Below are 14,222 nucleotides of genomic sequence, written 5' to 3' on the forward strand. Positions count from 1 at the left end.
TTTAAATACTTATTGTTAGATAATATATCAAAATAAATATGAAATTGAATATTTGAAGTATATATTCATGTTTCATATAATTATATTGTATATTATTTTGGACATTCGGATCGGTTTATTCAGATATTTTTTCAGATTTTTCGGTTTTTTCGGTTTACCCGTTCGGGTTCGGTTAATAACACTTCGGGTTCGGATATGTTTTATACCACTTTACAAGACCCATTCAGATATTTTTTACATTTCGGACTGGATACGGATCGGGTTTTTTGGTTCGGGTTCGGTTCGGATTTCGGGTTACGGATATTATGCCCATGCCTACAATTCTCCCTTAAAATGTTTACCATAAATCCATATACAATTCATAATCTCAAGATAACCTTTGCTATGATTATCATATATCAAGAACACGTACATAATAACATATGATAGTTGATTTTCTAAAGATTCTGAAGCTGTTTTGTACCGGTGGAAATAGAATAGTGAAACTAGTAATGTAACAGTTTGATTTAAAATATTTTGTTCGAATCAAGTTTGTAATATATATTTGATTTTCGATTTGGGTTGATTAATATACATAATAATTAAATAAAAACGACTAAAAAAAGGATTTACAAATAAGCAACTGCATCAAAACTCTAAATTTTAGAAAAAAAAAAGTTGGGAGCGAGGAAAAAAGAAGAAGGCATCGTTGTCTATCCATCTTTTCCAGCCGGCGGCGGCTTGCCGCTGCTACCGTGAGAAGATGAATGTCTTTTATTGCTTGTTTTAGTCTCTTTTTTTGCCTAGATGGATTCGGATTTGAAGCCGGAAGTTTCAGATCGGACACCATAGAACCTGATCTCATCAGATCTGTGATATATGGTGGTTGGTTTATAGTGATCGGCTGTGTTGAGTTCGATCGTGTTAGGTGCTGCTTGTTTTGGTCTGCTCTGGTGTAGGGGCGTGTAGAAGAGCGTGGTGAGCTTGTTCAGAGTCTAATGGCAAGTCTCGGTTAGATCTGGAGGGAGTCAATGGAGTGGAAGCGTGTAGAAAGTGCAAGGTGAGCCTTTTCAGAGTCGAGTGGCGAGTCATAGCTGGATCTAGAGGAGACAGTGGAGGATTGGCGCGTGGTGGTCCCCTTCAAAGATCAATGGCAAGTTGGTTTGATTTTAAACGATGTCAATAAAGCATAAACACGTAGAAAAACTTGTACACAGCAACGGTTAATTGTAAGCTAACGGGCTGATGCTGTCTCTTTTTGACTAGTTCTGAATCTCATTTAAGGTAGTTAAGGCTTTTGTGTATTATCATTTTGGCTCTGAGGTTGATTATCTATCAGCCACCGGGTTAGGATTAGTGTTTTTTTTAATCGCCGGCTTGTGTTTTCACTTTCTGGGTTTTAGTTTGTGTGTTCAAGGTCTGTAATCCTTTGTTAAGGTGTTAAGTTATGTTTGAATAATAAAATATTAGATGACAAAAAAAAAAAAAACAAATAAGCAACTGCATATATTTGGGAAAGATGATGATATGTTTATGTCATTGTTTGTTTGTTTGTTTGTTTTTAATCTTAAATAATAGAAATAAAAAGTTTTTTCGAAATTCAAAATGACACGAGCTCACACACCCACTAGTACAACTGCTCTTAATTACTAAACAAATGTTAAAAGAAGAAAAAAAAAGAGATAAAGGCAGAGAGAGAGAGAGAGAGAGAGAGAGAGAAGGAGAAGAGAAAAGAGGTTGTTCCTTTCCGTTCCTATTGTCACTTACAGAGAGAGAGAGAGAGAGAGCTCCTTCCTCCGTCTCCCCCCTTACATTCTCGCTTCCGTCGTCACTAACCTCCTCCGTCTTCTCCCATTTCGACCAATCTCAATTGTTTTTTTTTTCCGGTAAGCCTTTTGATGGGAGCTGAAGAATCTGAAGCCGATCGGAGGAGCGTTTAGAGAGAGTTTGTTATGGGGAAGAACAGCGACGAGGAGCACAGTCTCCCTCCCAGGAGCGACGGAGCAGCCGCCGATACAGCTAGGAACAGCCAAGGAGGAAACAGATGCTCGGGGTGTTGCTGCTCTGCTCGGATCTCTAGATGCTTCAGTCTCAGATGCGTTTTGATTCTCGCTTTCTCCGCCGCCGTGTTTCTCTCCGCCGTGTTTTGGCTGCCTCCGTTCCTCGGATTGCCAGATCCTCGGGATCTAGATCTCGATCCAAGGTTTAAAGGTATTAAGAATAATCGCACACCTTTCTCTCTCTCGAGAGAGATCTTGTGGTACAGATCTAGGGTTTCTGATTCGCATTGGAATCGATAGCAGCCTTTGATTAAACCCTTTAATGGAATGTATGTAGTTTCATTGAGTTTTGTGGACTTTAGAAATTGCTATTTTTAGGAGTTTTCTTTATATGTTGAGTTCAGTAGTCAATGAAGGATGTGTTTTGATAAGAACTCCATATTTAGTATTGTAATCAACTCTGCCTAAAAGTTGGGATTTTTTTTTTCTTAAGCTTGGCTGAGGTTAAAAGAGTTTGCTTTACTGTTTTCTCATTTATGCAAATGTTTCATGATAAGCAATGATTTGTTTCCGTTTAAGTTTATTTTACCCTCACCAAAACCTCTCTCTCTCTCTCTCTCTCTCTACGTTTTCTTCATTTGTTACTTTACACTCTATTCCTGAAGCTGGTTGGTTGGTGGAATCAGTTACGAACGTAGGTTACTTAAGAGGACTGTTTTAGTTTGAGCTATGCAACTCTGTTAGTTATCTAATTTTTTTTGTTTTTGTTTCGTCTATGTTTCATGATGCAGCAACTATGTCGCTTTCTTGGTGTTTGTTTCTTTTTGCAGATCACAGGATAGTGGCGAGTTTTGATGTTGAGAAGCCAGTTTCGTTCCTGGAAGACAATTTGTTGCAGCTTGAGAATGATATCACCGACGAAATAAGCGTTCCCATGATCAAAGTAAACTAAGATTACCCACTCTTTATCTCACTTTCATGGATTTTATTTGAACATTCTGTTTCTTTTTTACTTGAGCCAGGTTGTGGTATTAGCGCTTGAACGATTGGAAAATCTGAACAGAACAATGGTTGTTTTTGCAATCGACCCCGAGAAGAAGAGTTCCAAGATACCTTCCGAAATCGAGAGTCTGATCAAGGCAGCTTTTCAAACCCTGGTCGAAAAGGAGTTGTCTTTCCGCTTGACTGAGTCCTTATTCGGGCAACCTTTCCTTTTTGAAGTGCTGAAATTCCCAGGAGGAATCACTGTGATCCCTTCCCATCCTGTATTCCCTTTGCAGAAAGCGCAGCTTCTCTTCAACTTCACATTGAACTTTTCGATTTACCAAATTCAGTCTAACTTCGAGGAACTCACTAGCCAGCTGAAGAAGGGTATAAATTTGGCTCCTTATGAGGTATGACAATTTCAGTTCACAAGATCAGTCTGTTGCTAGTGATTCTGAAACTTGAAGTTCTCTCTTTGTTTGATTGAATGCAGAACTTGTACATAACCTTGTCAAATTCCAGAGGCTCAACGGTGGCGCCTCCTACTATAGTTCATTCTTCTGTTCTGCTCACATTCGGTATCTCATCAAGGTTGAAGCAGCTTTCTCAAACTATCACTGGCTCCCATTCTAAAAACCTCGGCCTAAACCACACCGTATTTGGTAAAGTTAAGCAAGTCCGTCTTTCCTCAGTCTTGCCACAGTCACCAGTCAAATCGTTACCCCCTTCGCCTTCCCCTTCTCCTCAACCTGAACACTACTACCATCATCATCGCCATCGTCATCATGACCACCGCCATGAACTTGCTCCAGAACCTTCACCTGCAACTAAGAGCTTTGCACCTGCATCTGCGCCAACCAAACACTTACATTTACACCGGAGAAGCCCACCTCCTTGCCCTTACGAGCAGAGGAGACCAAAAGGAAACAATGCTCTGAACCATCACACTGCAGCACCAACGCCTGCACCACACCGGTCTAAGCAACACGCACCAGCACCAAATCGGTCTAAGCAACACGCACCAGCACCAAACCGGTCTAAGCAACACGCACCAAACCCCACCCCGGCAAGTCATCATCATGCTATTCCAGTATCTAGCCCACTTCCCCACGTCGTATTTGCTCATATCCCACCTCCAGCGAGGAACACTCCAGAATCAGGACCAACCGGTGAAAAAACTCCGGCACCTTCTCCCACTCCATGTAAGTCTTTCTTCTGTTTACAACATCTGCTGCATCCATGGATTTGCTGGTTCACTTAACTAAAACATCTTAAATCTTTTGTTTTTAACAGCTTCAGCGAGCATAAGTCCAACCTTCAAAACGGCATCAACGAAGCTGCTTGTAATAGTAGCCGTTGTAATCATCTGTCTGTAAAACAAAACAAAAAAAAAGGCGCCGGAAGACACTGCTTTAAACGATCAAGCTGTAAAAAGAAGAAGCAGCAGTTCGTAAAAGCAGAACTCATCATCCGGTTACAACATCCAAGGTAATTGTATAAAGGAACACAAGTCCAAAACAAAATGTATGTATGGAAAATGAGAGAGTTTATGTAAAAGAGTTGTTGAGGTTTGCAACACAAAAATGTGTCTTGCTGCACCTAACATCCGAGAAAAAAGAAACAAAACTTATATATAAAAATCTCTGTTTTTGTATATAAAAGTCTCATTCAAATTGTGTTCTTCACATCTGTAGTCACACATTCTCCACCGGAAGAAGATGATGATGACCTCAGTAGTATTAAGAACTAAAAAGTTAAATTACATGATCACAAACCAAACACAAACGATTTCATTGTAACTAAGTTTTTCTATGTCTATTTCTGGTTTCTGGCAACTTTTCATTTTGTTTTTTCTCTCCTACAACAGCGGGAAAGTCAGAAACGTAGATAAGAACAAAACATTTATAGCACCTAGATAAATTTGGAAAAAAGAAGATGAAAAAATAGAAAAGAAAAAAAAAACTAAATTTGAAAGAAAAAAAAAAGACAAAGGGAGAAGGAAGAAGTCTGGGAGGGGAGTCCCAGAATATTGTTTTTTCTCCCGTGACAGTGTCGGTTCTCTGACGCTCTCTTTGTTCAATCTTTCTTCGTTCTTTCCCTGAATGCCTTCACCTGTATTCAGGGTACGCTTACGTAAATACATTCATCAAATCATGTTGACTTGTTATTCACGCAATCATTCTTGTTTCCTAGGGTTTCTCTAATTGTGTATTCTTGAAATTTGCAGAAACTTGCGGTGATTTACAATTTAAGGAGCAAGAGATTATAAGGTCTCATACTCTCAATGCACATATATGATGTTATCTTCAAGAACTGAATAGAGAAAGATTATGCAGGTGCTATGGATATTAATCAAAACCATTCTAAGAAATGAACATTTTAAATGATTGAAGAGTTCTACAATTAATCTGAGAAACACTGGCATGAACTGTATGGCCTTGGCTCTCGATCCACTAACCGACCGGTTCACACATTATAACCGATCTTCACAAAGATGCAGACTCCAATCTCTAACCAACCTCGACTTCAACTTTCTAGACTTCAACACCAAACCAACTATTCTCACCTCCTCACACTCCTTCAACCACAGGAGCGTATCCACTCCATGCTTCTCCATATCATCTACCAATCAATATGCTTCTCCAGAGATAGAGATCCTCTGTGGTGGTCGAAGAGTCTCCACCATACGTGCCCTTGTAGCTGAAGTAACCATAGCGTTGGTCTCAGGAGCTCATCCTCTGCTTCTACCAAGTGGCTTAGGAGGTGCTTATCTTTTGCAAACGGGACACGGTCACAGCATTGCTGTTGCAAAGCCTGTTGATGAGGAGCCTTTAGCTTTCAACAACCCTAAAGGCTCTGGTGGCGGTTTGAAACGGTCTATCCGGGTGGGTGAATCCGGCATCCGTGAAGTGGCTGCTTACCTCTTAGACCACCAAGGCTTCTCCAGCGTCCCACCAACAGCATTGGTCAGAATCTCACACGTTCCCTTCCATAGCAATGATGATGGTGAAGCTGTAGCCTCTTTGCAACGGTACGTAGGTCATGATTTTGATGCAGGAGAGCTTGGACCAGGGAGCTTCACCGTTGGTTCGGTCCATAGGATTGGGATACTTGATGTGAGAGTCTTGAACCTAGACAGACATGCTGGTAACATGTTGGTGAAGAAGATACATAACCAAGATGATGAGAGTTGTTGTTACAATGGAGTTGGAGCTGCTGAGCTTGTGCCTATAGACCATGGTCTTTGCCTACCTGAATGTCTTGATGATCCTTACTTCGAATGGCTTAACTGGCCTCAAGCTTCTGTTCCGTTCACTGATGCTGAGATTCAGTATATATCGAATCTTGATCCTTTCAAAGACGCAGAGCTTTTGAGAACCGAGCTAGGGTCTATACAAGAAGCTTCTATAAGAGTCCTCGTTGTTTGTACTATGTTTTTGAAACAAGCAGCTGCTTCAGGGCTGTGTCTTGCAGAGATAGGTGAGAAGATGACTAGAGACGTCTGCAGAGGTGAAGAGAGTTCTAGTCTGTTGGAGATTCTCTGCACCAATGCAAAAGCAAGCGTGTTTGGTGGAAGTTATCAAGAAGAAGAAGGTGGTGATGATGATTATAGTAGTGAATGGGATGAAGTTGAGGCTGAGTTAGAGTGTTGTATTTTTAACTTTGATGAAGAATTTGAAGAGCTTACAGAAGAGATGAATCAGGTGTCTAAACCTCCTTTGTTTCCAAGAGCTCCATCTTTCTCAGCCAATCTATCTGCTCTCATGATGTGTTCTTGGATTGGTACTCATGATAGGAGTCTGGTGAGGAGCAAGAGCCACCCGGTTTGTGTGAATCAGGATGACACTGAAGGTGTTTATTTTGGAGACATGAGTGAGGATGAATGGGAGATGTTCCTGCAGATGTTCCAGATGCTTTTGCCAGAAGCACTTGAAGGGTCAACAAGCAAGGGACCAAAGCCAAGATTTGGTTCTTCCTGCAAATTCTAAGGAAGCAGTTATTAAAGAAAGTATACGGTGACAAGAACAAACCAAAACAGAGATGAGGTTAAGATGCATGTGTTTATACTATTGACTTTAAGAGTGTAGGCTTAAAACTATTGACTTGATACCATTAGAAGGCAAATGGAAGATGAGACGAGCAAACTCTAAGGCCGTCCTATCCAAACTATTTCTTAAGTTCTTCTTTCTTGATGTTGATGAAAAATTAAATTTCTACAAGAAAACGACTAATGTAACTGATACATATATATGCACTGGCGTAACTAAATTTTCTATCTATGGTTATTGTGTTTTGCCCAACATTTTCCAGTTAAATATAATCTATAATTATCCCCGACGTAGACATATAACAAAGTCATGACCGTACGTCTTTTAGCATGTACATATAGAACGATCGAATAAGACTACGATTCTAAAAAAGAAATTTAAAGTTATCAAATATATATACACAAATTATAGTCTTATAAAAATTATAGTGTAAAACTTTAAATTGTTATTTATTGTTCCAAATTTAATATTATTAGTTACAAAAATAGTTAAATGTATGTAAATGGACCAATTAATATTTAAGATTATATTATTTTTAAAAATATGCAGTTAATATTTTTTTGAACATGGTTTATAAATAATTTGAGACCGCATATGGTCAACCGCAGCATCTTTGAACGTGATTATTAATCTGATTGCTCTAATTAATAGATTTAAAACATTTATTTAATATATAATTCCTACTAAATAAGAAGATTATAAAACAAAAACTAAAAGCAAAAGGTTGGAGCAGAATATAGAACAAATAAAAAAAATAAAAAGTTGCTCCTCTATTTAACAAAAAATTGGACTTTTGAGACATCTACTAAGCTCGTGAACATTTCTTTACTCAGGAGACTACCACAAAGCCACCACCGGTCTTAGCTTTCCTTGTAGATTGCATTTCAACATCTACTTCTTCGTCAATTCTTGGCATCGAGAGACTATTGTTTCCGCAGCCTTTACAACACTTGACAACTTCTACAAACACCTCCTCCTCATCGCTGTTCTCTTCTTCATCCCCTTCCTTTCCCCACAGAACCACACAAACTCCCATCATTAATATCACCATTCCAAGAACCCTAAGGTTAAAGAATTGGATAACAAAAAATTGTAGTAGTTTAGACACAATATGAGGATGGAACCATGTGACCTAATTAGTCAAAATCCATTGGTTGCTTACCCGCCAACGTATAATCTTTGGCCCAGGACAAGGACGCCAATGATGGATCCAAAAATGACAATAAGCGGGTTAAAAGCAGTGACAAAGACAGGGCTTTTTTGCTTCGTCATCATCATCCCTTGAACGTAGTAAGCTATGCTCGAAGTCATTATACCCTATAAAAGTATACTAAGTGCTACAATTCGATTTACTCCACAAAGTTATTATATATATGTAACCATGAAGAAGGACTAACAGCGTAAGCAGAGGCTAGAAGGTTCATGTCAAAGCCGACGTTCCATGCTGAAAGGCTTGGTTCCATAACAAACGTTAGGGCTGTGGACTGTAACGTTCCCATGAAGCACACCATCGTGGATAATGAAAGGTGAGATGAGTACGTCTTCAAAGTAGCCGCCTAAAGAAATAAATAATATATTTTCCTAACTTGTTAGAACAAAATGTTAATAAAACACTGCAATTTTTTTTACTAATAATTAATGCCAATTAAAGTTACTTACCTGAAGAACGAAGAAAGAAGCCCACGAAAGTGAAGCGATGAGGAGGAAGACGGTGGCCTTGAGGTAGTCCTCGCCGATGAGGTGAGACCGAAGAAAGATGATTAAAGGACTTTTGAATAAAATCATCAAGATGGCTCCAACTACTATCACTAATGTCCCCACCACTTTTGCTTGGAATCTTACTTTTCTCGTCTTCACCTTCTCCATCCTTTTTTAATAACCAAACCATTTGAATCATACATTATTTTCGACAAATCATATTGTATAAAAACCTATTAATTGCATTAACATGCTATTATTTAAAATTATTTTAAAGTTATGCTTTAAATTTAGGTACCTGAAAATTATGGAAATGATAAAGGTCAAAGCAGGCACGATGCTGGTGACGGCGCCGGCAAAAATCGGTGAAGTGAGTTTAAGACCAGCGTAATATAGGTTCTGATCGATCACAGGCCTGTTTTAAACAATTCACAGAAATATATTTATATTAAAAAGTATTCATATACATATCAAGCCAATGTTTTATATAAAGGATTCAAATCAAAGAAGACTAACCCAAGAAGAGCTAGTACAAATATTTGCATGAATATTGGGAACGTCATCTTCGGCCTCCCTTTCCTAGAGCATCCAAAATAACTACTTTTCTCAGTCATGTTTGAATGCTTAAGTATCTAATGAGCATCGAACTTTGCTTTGAAAGTTTTGATATATAGATAGAACTAATACTTACCTCTCGGAGAGAAGGGCGAAAGGTGCGAGAGCGGCTGTGGCAAAGACATTACGATAAGCCACAAGGACGAAATGGCTCATGCCACGGTCAAGCACAACCTTGGTCACCAAGTTCATGCCAACGTATCCGAATTGGAGGCATACCATTGCAAAATAGGGCTTGGCTGATTCCAACATCTTTAACCTCATATCAAAAGCTTCTTCTCTTTTTTGTTTTAAAGAAAAAAACTTATTGATGGTTGGCTTGTGCTCTTTCCATGAACAAAGCGGTGAGAGGTTCTTTGTATTTATAGAGCATCATATTCGGATGAGTTCGAATGCACTTTTGTTTCTTTTCTGATAATAATTAATTTTTTCTTTTACTTTTTAGTGACGTTCATATTTATTATTCTGTTTTCATTCTACAGGATTATCTTCAATATCTTTTTTTTTAAAGGGACACTGGGGACACTGCACCAAACTATTCTCAAGAGCCATACTAGTATGAGATCAATAAACAAGAAAAAATATCTTAAATCAAAGTGCATATCATATTTCAACATTTGAGATTATTCATTAAGATATACGTGATATTTTTAAGGCTAAAAAATAAACCGATGAAAACGGACATAGAAATGAACACGTAATGATCAGTGAATACACAATCCCCTCCAATATCACGAAATACAAGTGGACGGATTGAGCTACAAGTGGCAGTAGAAACAGGGTGGGACCCAAGCTTACGTTCTTTGTGGGTCCCGTAGATGAAATAATATCTGTGATGTTGCAGAATGCTTTGAAGTGAGTGGTTTGGTTTTGCGGGGGCACTAACCAGTAACCATATCCATAGAGATGTGATCACTGAAGCTTCCCCGTAAATGCTGATGCAGTTAATTAGCAGAATCACAAAATACGTAGAAAGTTTAAATGCTAATTAGCTACCGATTGATACTAAAACACTAGAACATCCTTGTTCTATACATTCCGTTTTGAAATGATGTATATCTTGGAGTTTTCACAGATAATAAAAATATATATATTAAATTAAAATTATAAATACATTATTTTGTGATTAACTATTTTTCAACAAAAAATAGTGAATTAAAATTAATTAGTTTTTAAAAGTTTAAAATTTAGTTTTATTACATAACAAAAATGCATTAAAATTGTAAAACAAAATTAAAATTTGTAAAACAATTTTTTTCTTATCAAACATGAATATTATTTTGAAACAGAAAGAATATATATTTTAATCTGACAGCTCGAAGAAAATGAAACCCAAATATATAGAACTAGACAAGCATCATGCAATTGTTTTTAATAATGAGTGCATTATAGATTTAATTTGTATGGACCGCATCAGTTATACTCTATATAATAAAGCACAAGTCACTTGGTCAATCATGCTATGCCACATGTCTTGTGCAATACATTTTTAAAAATTTAAAAAAAAACAACATAAATTGATCAAAATGTATTAAAAGCAAGAAATAACTTCCTCCGAATTCTATTAAATTATTATTATAAAATAAAATTAAAAATCACCTAGAATCCCTAATTTTTCTCACATTATTAGTTACGATGAACTCAAGTTCTTATCTACCTTCATTTAGAAATTGTAAATCTCTAAATTTTCTGCAACAAAATTATTATTTTTTGGTTCCATTCATTATTTCTGTAATTGGTTTCGTTGATTATAATATTCACATTGCCGAGTCTACCGTTTGGGAACGAAGTTGACTTGCACCAAATTGAACAGGTACATATTTCGTTTTTTTCGTCCTTTTTGCATCAGATTTTTTGTGTTTTATCCTGCCTCCCATTTTCCGATATGAATAATATGTATCATGACAACAGAAGAAGTGACTATACTGAATGATTGGGAATGTCCAAATGCATAAGCAACTGCAGCAGTCTCTGCAGGTAATTAATTGAAGATCCACATATTTTGAGATTTATCTTATTAGTACAATCAAGAGACACTGAAAATTTGACGATTTTACAGCTTCAAGTGACGCCAAAATATTGGCACCTAAAGGCTAAATCTATATATAGCAAGCGGGTTACCATCAGCCTTTGAGTCTTGAAGTTAACTAGCCTGATAATTTTTCACCATATTGTTGTGATGAAGCGTTAGTGAGATTTATAATGTTCAAACTCTTCAATGCTCTTCTTAACTTGAACTTAACGTTGCTTTCTTCTTTTCTCATATATATATAAACTACATATGGTGAAAAAGTAAACAGAATCACATTTCAAATGCTCTCCTCTTCTTTGATGAAGAGTATTAATCTTTTGGTTTCAACATTTTTGGTGATGGTTTTGCAGAAAACCAGAATACAAGTTCACCTTGAAGCACAACTGCGAAGCCCCAAAAATCAACAGAAGAAGAAGAAAAAAGAAAAAGAAACATTTAGCGGACTAGAAAGCTAAGAGCAGGGCCTAAGAAACGCAGGTGGTAGTGGAAACAAGAACGACCCGGTCAAGCCATATGTTAGTTTTCCATTTTTATGTTCATAAAGTGGCATTAATTTTGTTTGCGTATGGATCAAAATAGGTTTTGCTTTGTTCTTAATAATATAGTTTTACCAGATTTGTAGTTTTTCTCTGAAATAAAATGGGGAAAGAATTATAGCAATGAAAAGGAAAAAGGTAGAAGAGCACAAGAAAGAAAACTAAATGTGCATACATAGGAAAAGAAGACAGGGAAGACTATAAAGTTGGAGCAACTGGATTTTACCCAGAAAAAAAAACACTTGATTTTAAAACAACAATGCGATGTGTCTAAGTTTTCAATTATTCAATTTTGTGTGTTTTGAAACTCTATTTTTACTGGTTCTAAACGTGAATTCAATTTAAAATTATTTCATTCTGTTAGATTTGAGTATTACTTTTATGGAAAAAAATAGATCTGAATAATATAGATAAAAAGAAGTTCAATTAATATATATTTTATATTTATATAGTTTGTTAGACGTAAAACTAGCAAAAATACAGTCAAATGATATCAAGAGTTAAGGTTGGTATATTAGTAATTTTTCTTTTGAGTTTCCTCATTTTTATATTAGTTATTTATTTATTTTTATAACAATTTTAAATTTTCTCTTATATCTATTAATAATAACTAGATAAAATAAAAAATTTAACTGTGAAAAGATATTTAGAATAATTTTTAGTTTATAAAATATATATATATATATATATAAAATACTATGCCCGAGCACGGGAGATAAACTAGTATACTTATATATCTAAAGTGTAGAACACAAAATATGAATTAACAAAGACTTATAAGAACATTATATATTCTCTCCGCTTATATAGAAATTATTATTTAAACACTTTTACACAAATTAATAAATGATTAAAATAAATTTATGTTTTAAATACTTATTTAACCAATAGTACATAAGATAAATACAATTATTTATAAATCAATGCTTGTTACAGTTAATTATATTAAGCTTAAAGTAATATAAATTGTATTAAAATTTTAATACTAAGAAAAAGAAAGTGACAACTTTCATGAACAAATTAAATATATTGAATGAAAGATCTGCACATCTTGGTAATTAATTTATTGTGATATGTTCTTTTTGAAACAAATGTTGCTACCTGCTAGCGCTTTAATTTTTGGGAAGCTTCGTTATGTTGCTATAGCGGCTTTAATTGTTTTAAAATTAAAATAAAATCAAGTTGGGCATGATCCATTACATTCTCTAGAGTATACACTAATATTACTTTCTTTCTTTTTTTTGATCAAGCACTAATATTGCTTTAACTGAGAGTATTTGGGATTCTTTACAAAGTTGGGGAAGATTTTTGCCAAACTCATCTCTCCAAATCAATTCGATATATGAATGAGTGATTCATATATATATATATATAACAGGTGGATATATCGTATATTTTGGCTAGACGAACTTGGAGCATAGTGAAATCTACTATCCACAATCTATGATTGTCTTTTGACATTATGTTAATGCCACTAGTAAATATATGTATGTTGAGGTTGAGGATGATGGAGATGAGGTAAAGTTAAGATTAAACATTGTTTTTGTTTTTACTGCAACAGTGTTGGTTACTGCAAAATTGTTGTCGTATATGCATCATACGTGCGTAGACACAACATTTAGTCGTTACATGCATGTGCGTAGACACAATGTATTTATTTGTACCGATCGTGTATGCATGTGTCGACGTACGTAACTGTTCAAAATGCTTTGATACATATCCGAATAAATTCTAGGCTTGCAGATTTGGGAATACATGCTTCAAAATTCATGGCTCACATAAATTCTTTTTTTTTTGGGTCAAACATGGCTCACATAGATTCATAAATCAAAACTATATCTGAATAATCACACTAGATGGACTGACCGATGGGAATAAAACATGGGTATTATAAAGATGCTGAATCCTTTATTATAAAATTGATATAAAGTTAGACAGACAAGAAGGATTAGTGGGATGAAGAATGTAGGTGCGTTTTTGGGTACCAAAGAGAAATGGAAACAAAGAGGCAAACAAATCCAAATGGGCATCTAATCATATTCCAGCATTTCCAATTTCATCTCTACCCACTCGTGTTTTGGACCGACAATTTTATTTAATGACTTCCATGTTGAAATTAACACATATTCAACCGATATGAATTTCTTGAACTAGAAATATTTTGTTCTCTTCTTATGGTTCTTTGTTCTTTTTTTCTCTTTACGTTCCTTTCTTTATTTTATACTTCTTCTGTTTCATATTAAATATCGCTTTAGCTTTTAAATTTTGTTTTATTACAAGTGTCGTTTTACATTTTCAAAGCAAATATTAAATATTTTTTCCAGTTTTT

General features: G+C 35.8%; 3 protein-coding genes across 5 annotated transcripts; 2 read left to right on the forward strand and 1 right to left on the reverse strand.

Annotated features, from left to right (window-relative positions):
- Positions 1–1,632: 1,632 nt before the first annotated feature.
- BNAC08G27490D lies at positions 1,633–4,617 on the forward strand. 2 transcript variants are annotated; one of them, XM_048764708.1, is made up of 6 exons: positions 1,661–2,190; positions 2,810–2,922; positions 3,002–3,373; positions 3,457–3,964; positions 3,995–4,165; positions 4,257–4,617. In XM_048764708.1, exons 1-6 carry the CDS (start codon positions 1,932–1,934, stop codon positions 4,337–4,339), a joined length of 1,506 nt encoding a protein of 501 aa, XP_048620665.1. In that variant the 5' UTR covers positions 1,661–1,931; the 3' UTR covers positions 4,340–4,617. The 2 variants fall into 2 exon arrangements, with proteins under 2 accessions (XP_013663309.2, XP_048620665.1); XM_013807855.3 differs by having other exon boundaries at positions 1,633–2,190; positions 3,457–4,165.
- A 233-nt stretch (positions 4,618–4,850) lies between these two features.
- On the forward strand, positions 4,851–7,241 carry LOC106367992 (phosphatidylinositol 4-kinase gamma 8-like). Of its 2 annotated transcripts, XM_013807857.3 has the most exons (3): positions 4,851–5,086; positions 5,191–5,233; positions 5,300–7,241. In XM_013807857.3, exon 3 carries the CDS (start codon positions 5,387–5,389, stop codon positions 6,950–6,952), a length of 1,566 nt encoding a protein of 521 aa, XP_013663311.2. In that variant the 5' UTR covers positions 4,851–5,086; positions 5,191–5,233; positions 5,300–5,386; the 3' UTR covers positions 6,953–7,241. The 2 variants fall into 2 exon arrangements, with proteins under 2 accessions (XP_013663311.2, XP_048620664.1); XM_048764707.1 differs by having other exon boundaries at positions 5,191–7,241.
- A 419-nt stretch (positions 7,242–7,660) lies between these two features.
- Positions 7,661–9,673, reverse strand: LOC106367994 (WAT1-related protein At3g56620). The gene is made up of 7 exons (XM_013807860.3): positions 9,402–9,673; positions 9,227–9,289; positions 9,009–9,125; positions 8,672–8,879; positions 8,410–8,568; positions 8,175–8,329; positions 7,661–8,073 (listed from the first exon to the last, which is right to left on the reverse strand). The coding sequence occupies exons 1-7, from the start codon at positions 9,587–9,589 to the stop codon at positions 7,842–7,844; spliced, it is 1,122 nt and encodes a 373-aa protein (XP_013663314.2). The 5' UTR covers positions 9,590–9,673; the 3' UTR covers positions 7,661–7,841.
- Between the last annotated feature and the right edge of the window lie 4,549 nt (positions 9,674–14,222).

The sequence above is a fragment of the Brassica napus genome, chromosome C8 (genome assembly GCF_020379485.1).
Source record: "Brassica napus cultivar Da-Ae chromosome C8, Da-Ae, whole genome shotgun sequence".
NCBI classification, from domain to species: Eukaryota; Viridiplantae; Streptophyta; class Magnoliopsida; order Brassicales; family Brassicaceae; genus Brassica; species Brassica napus.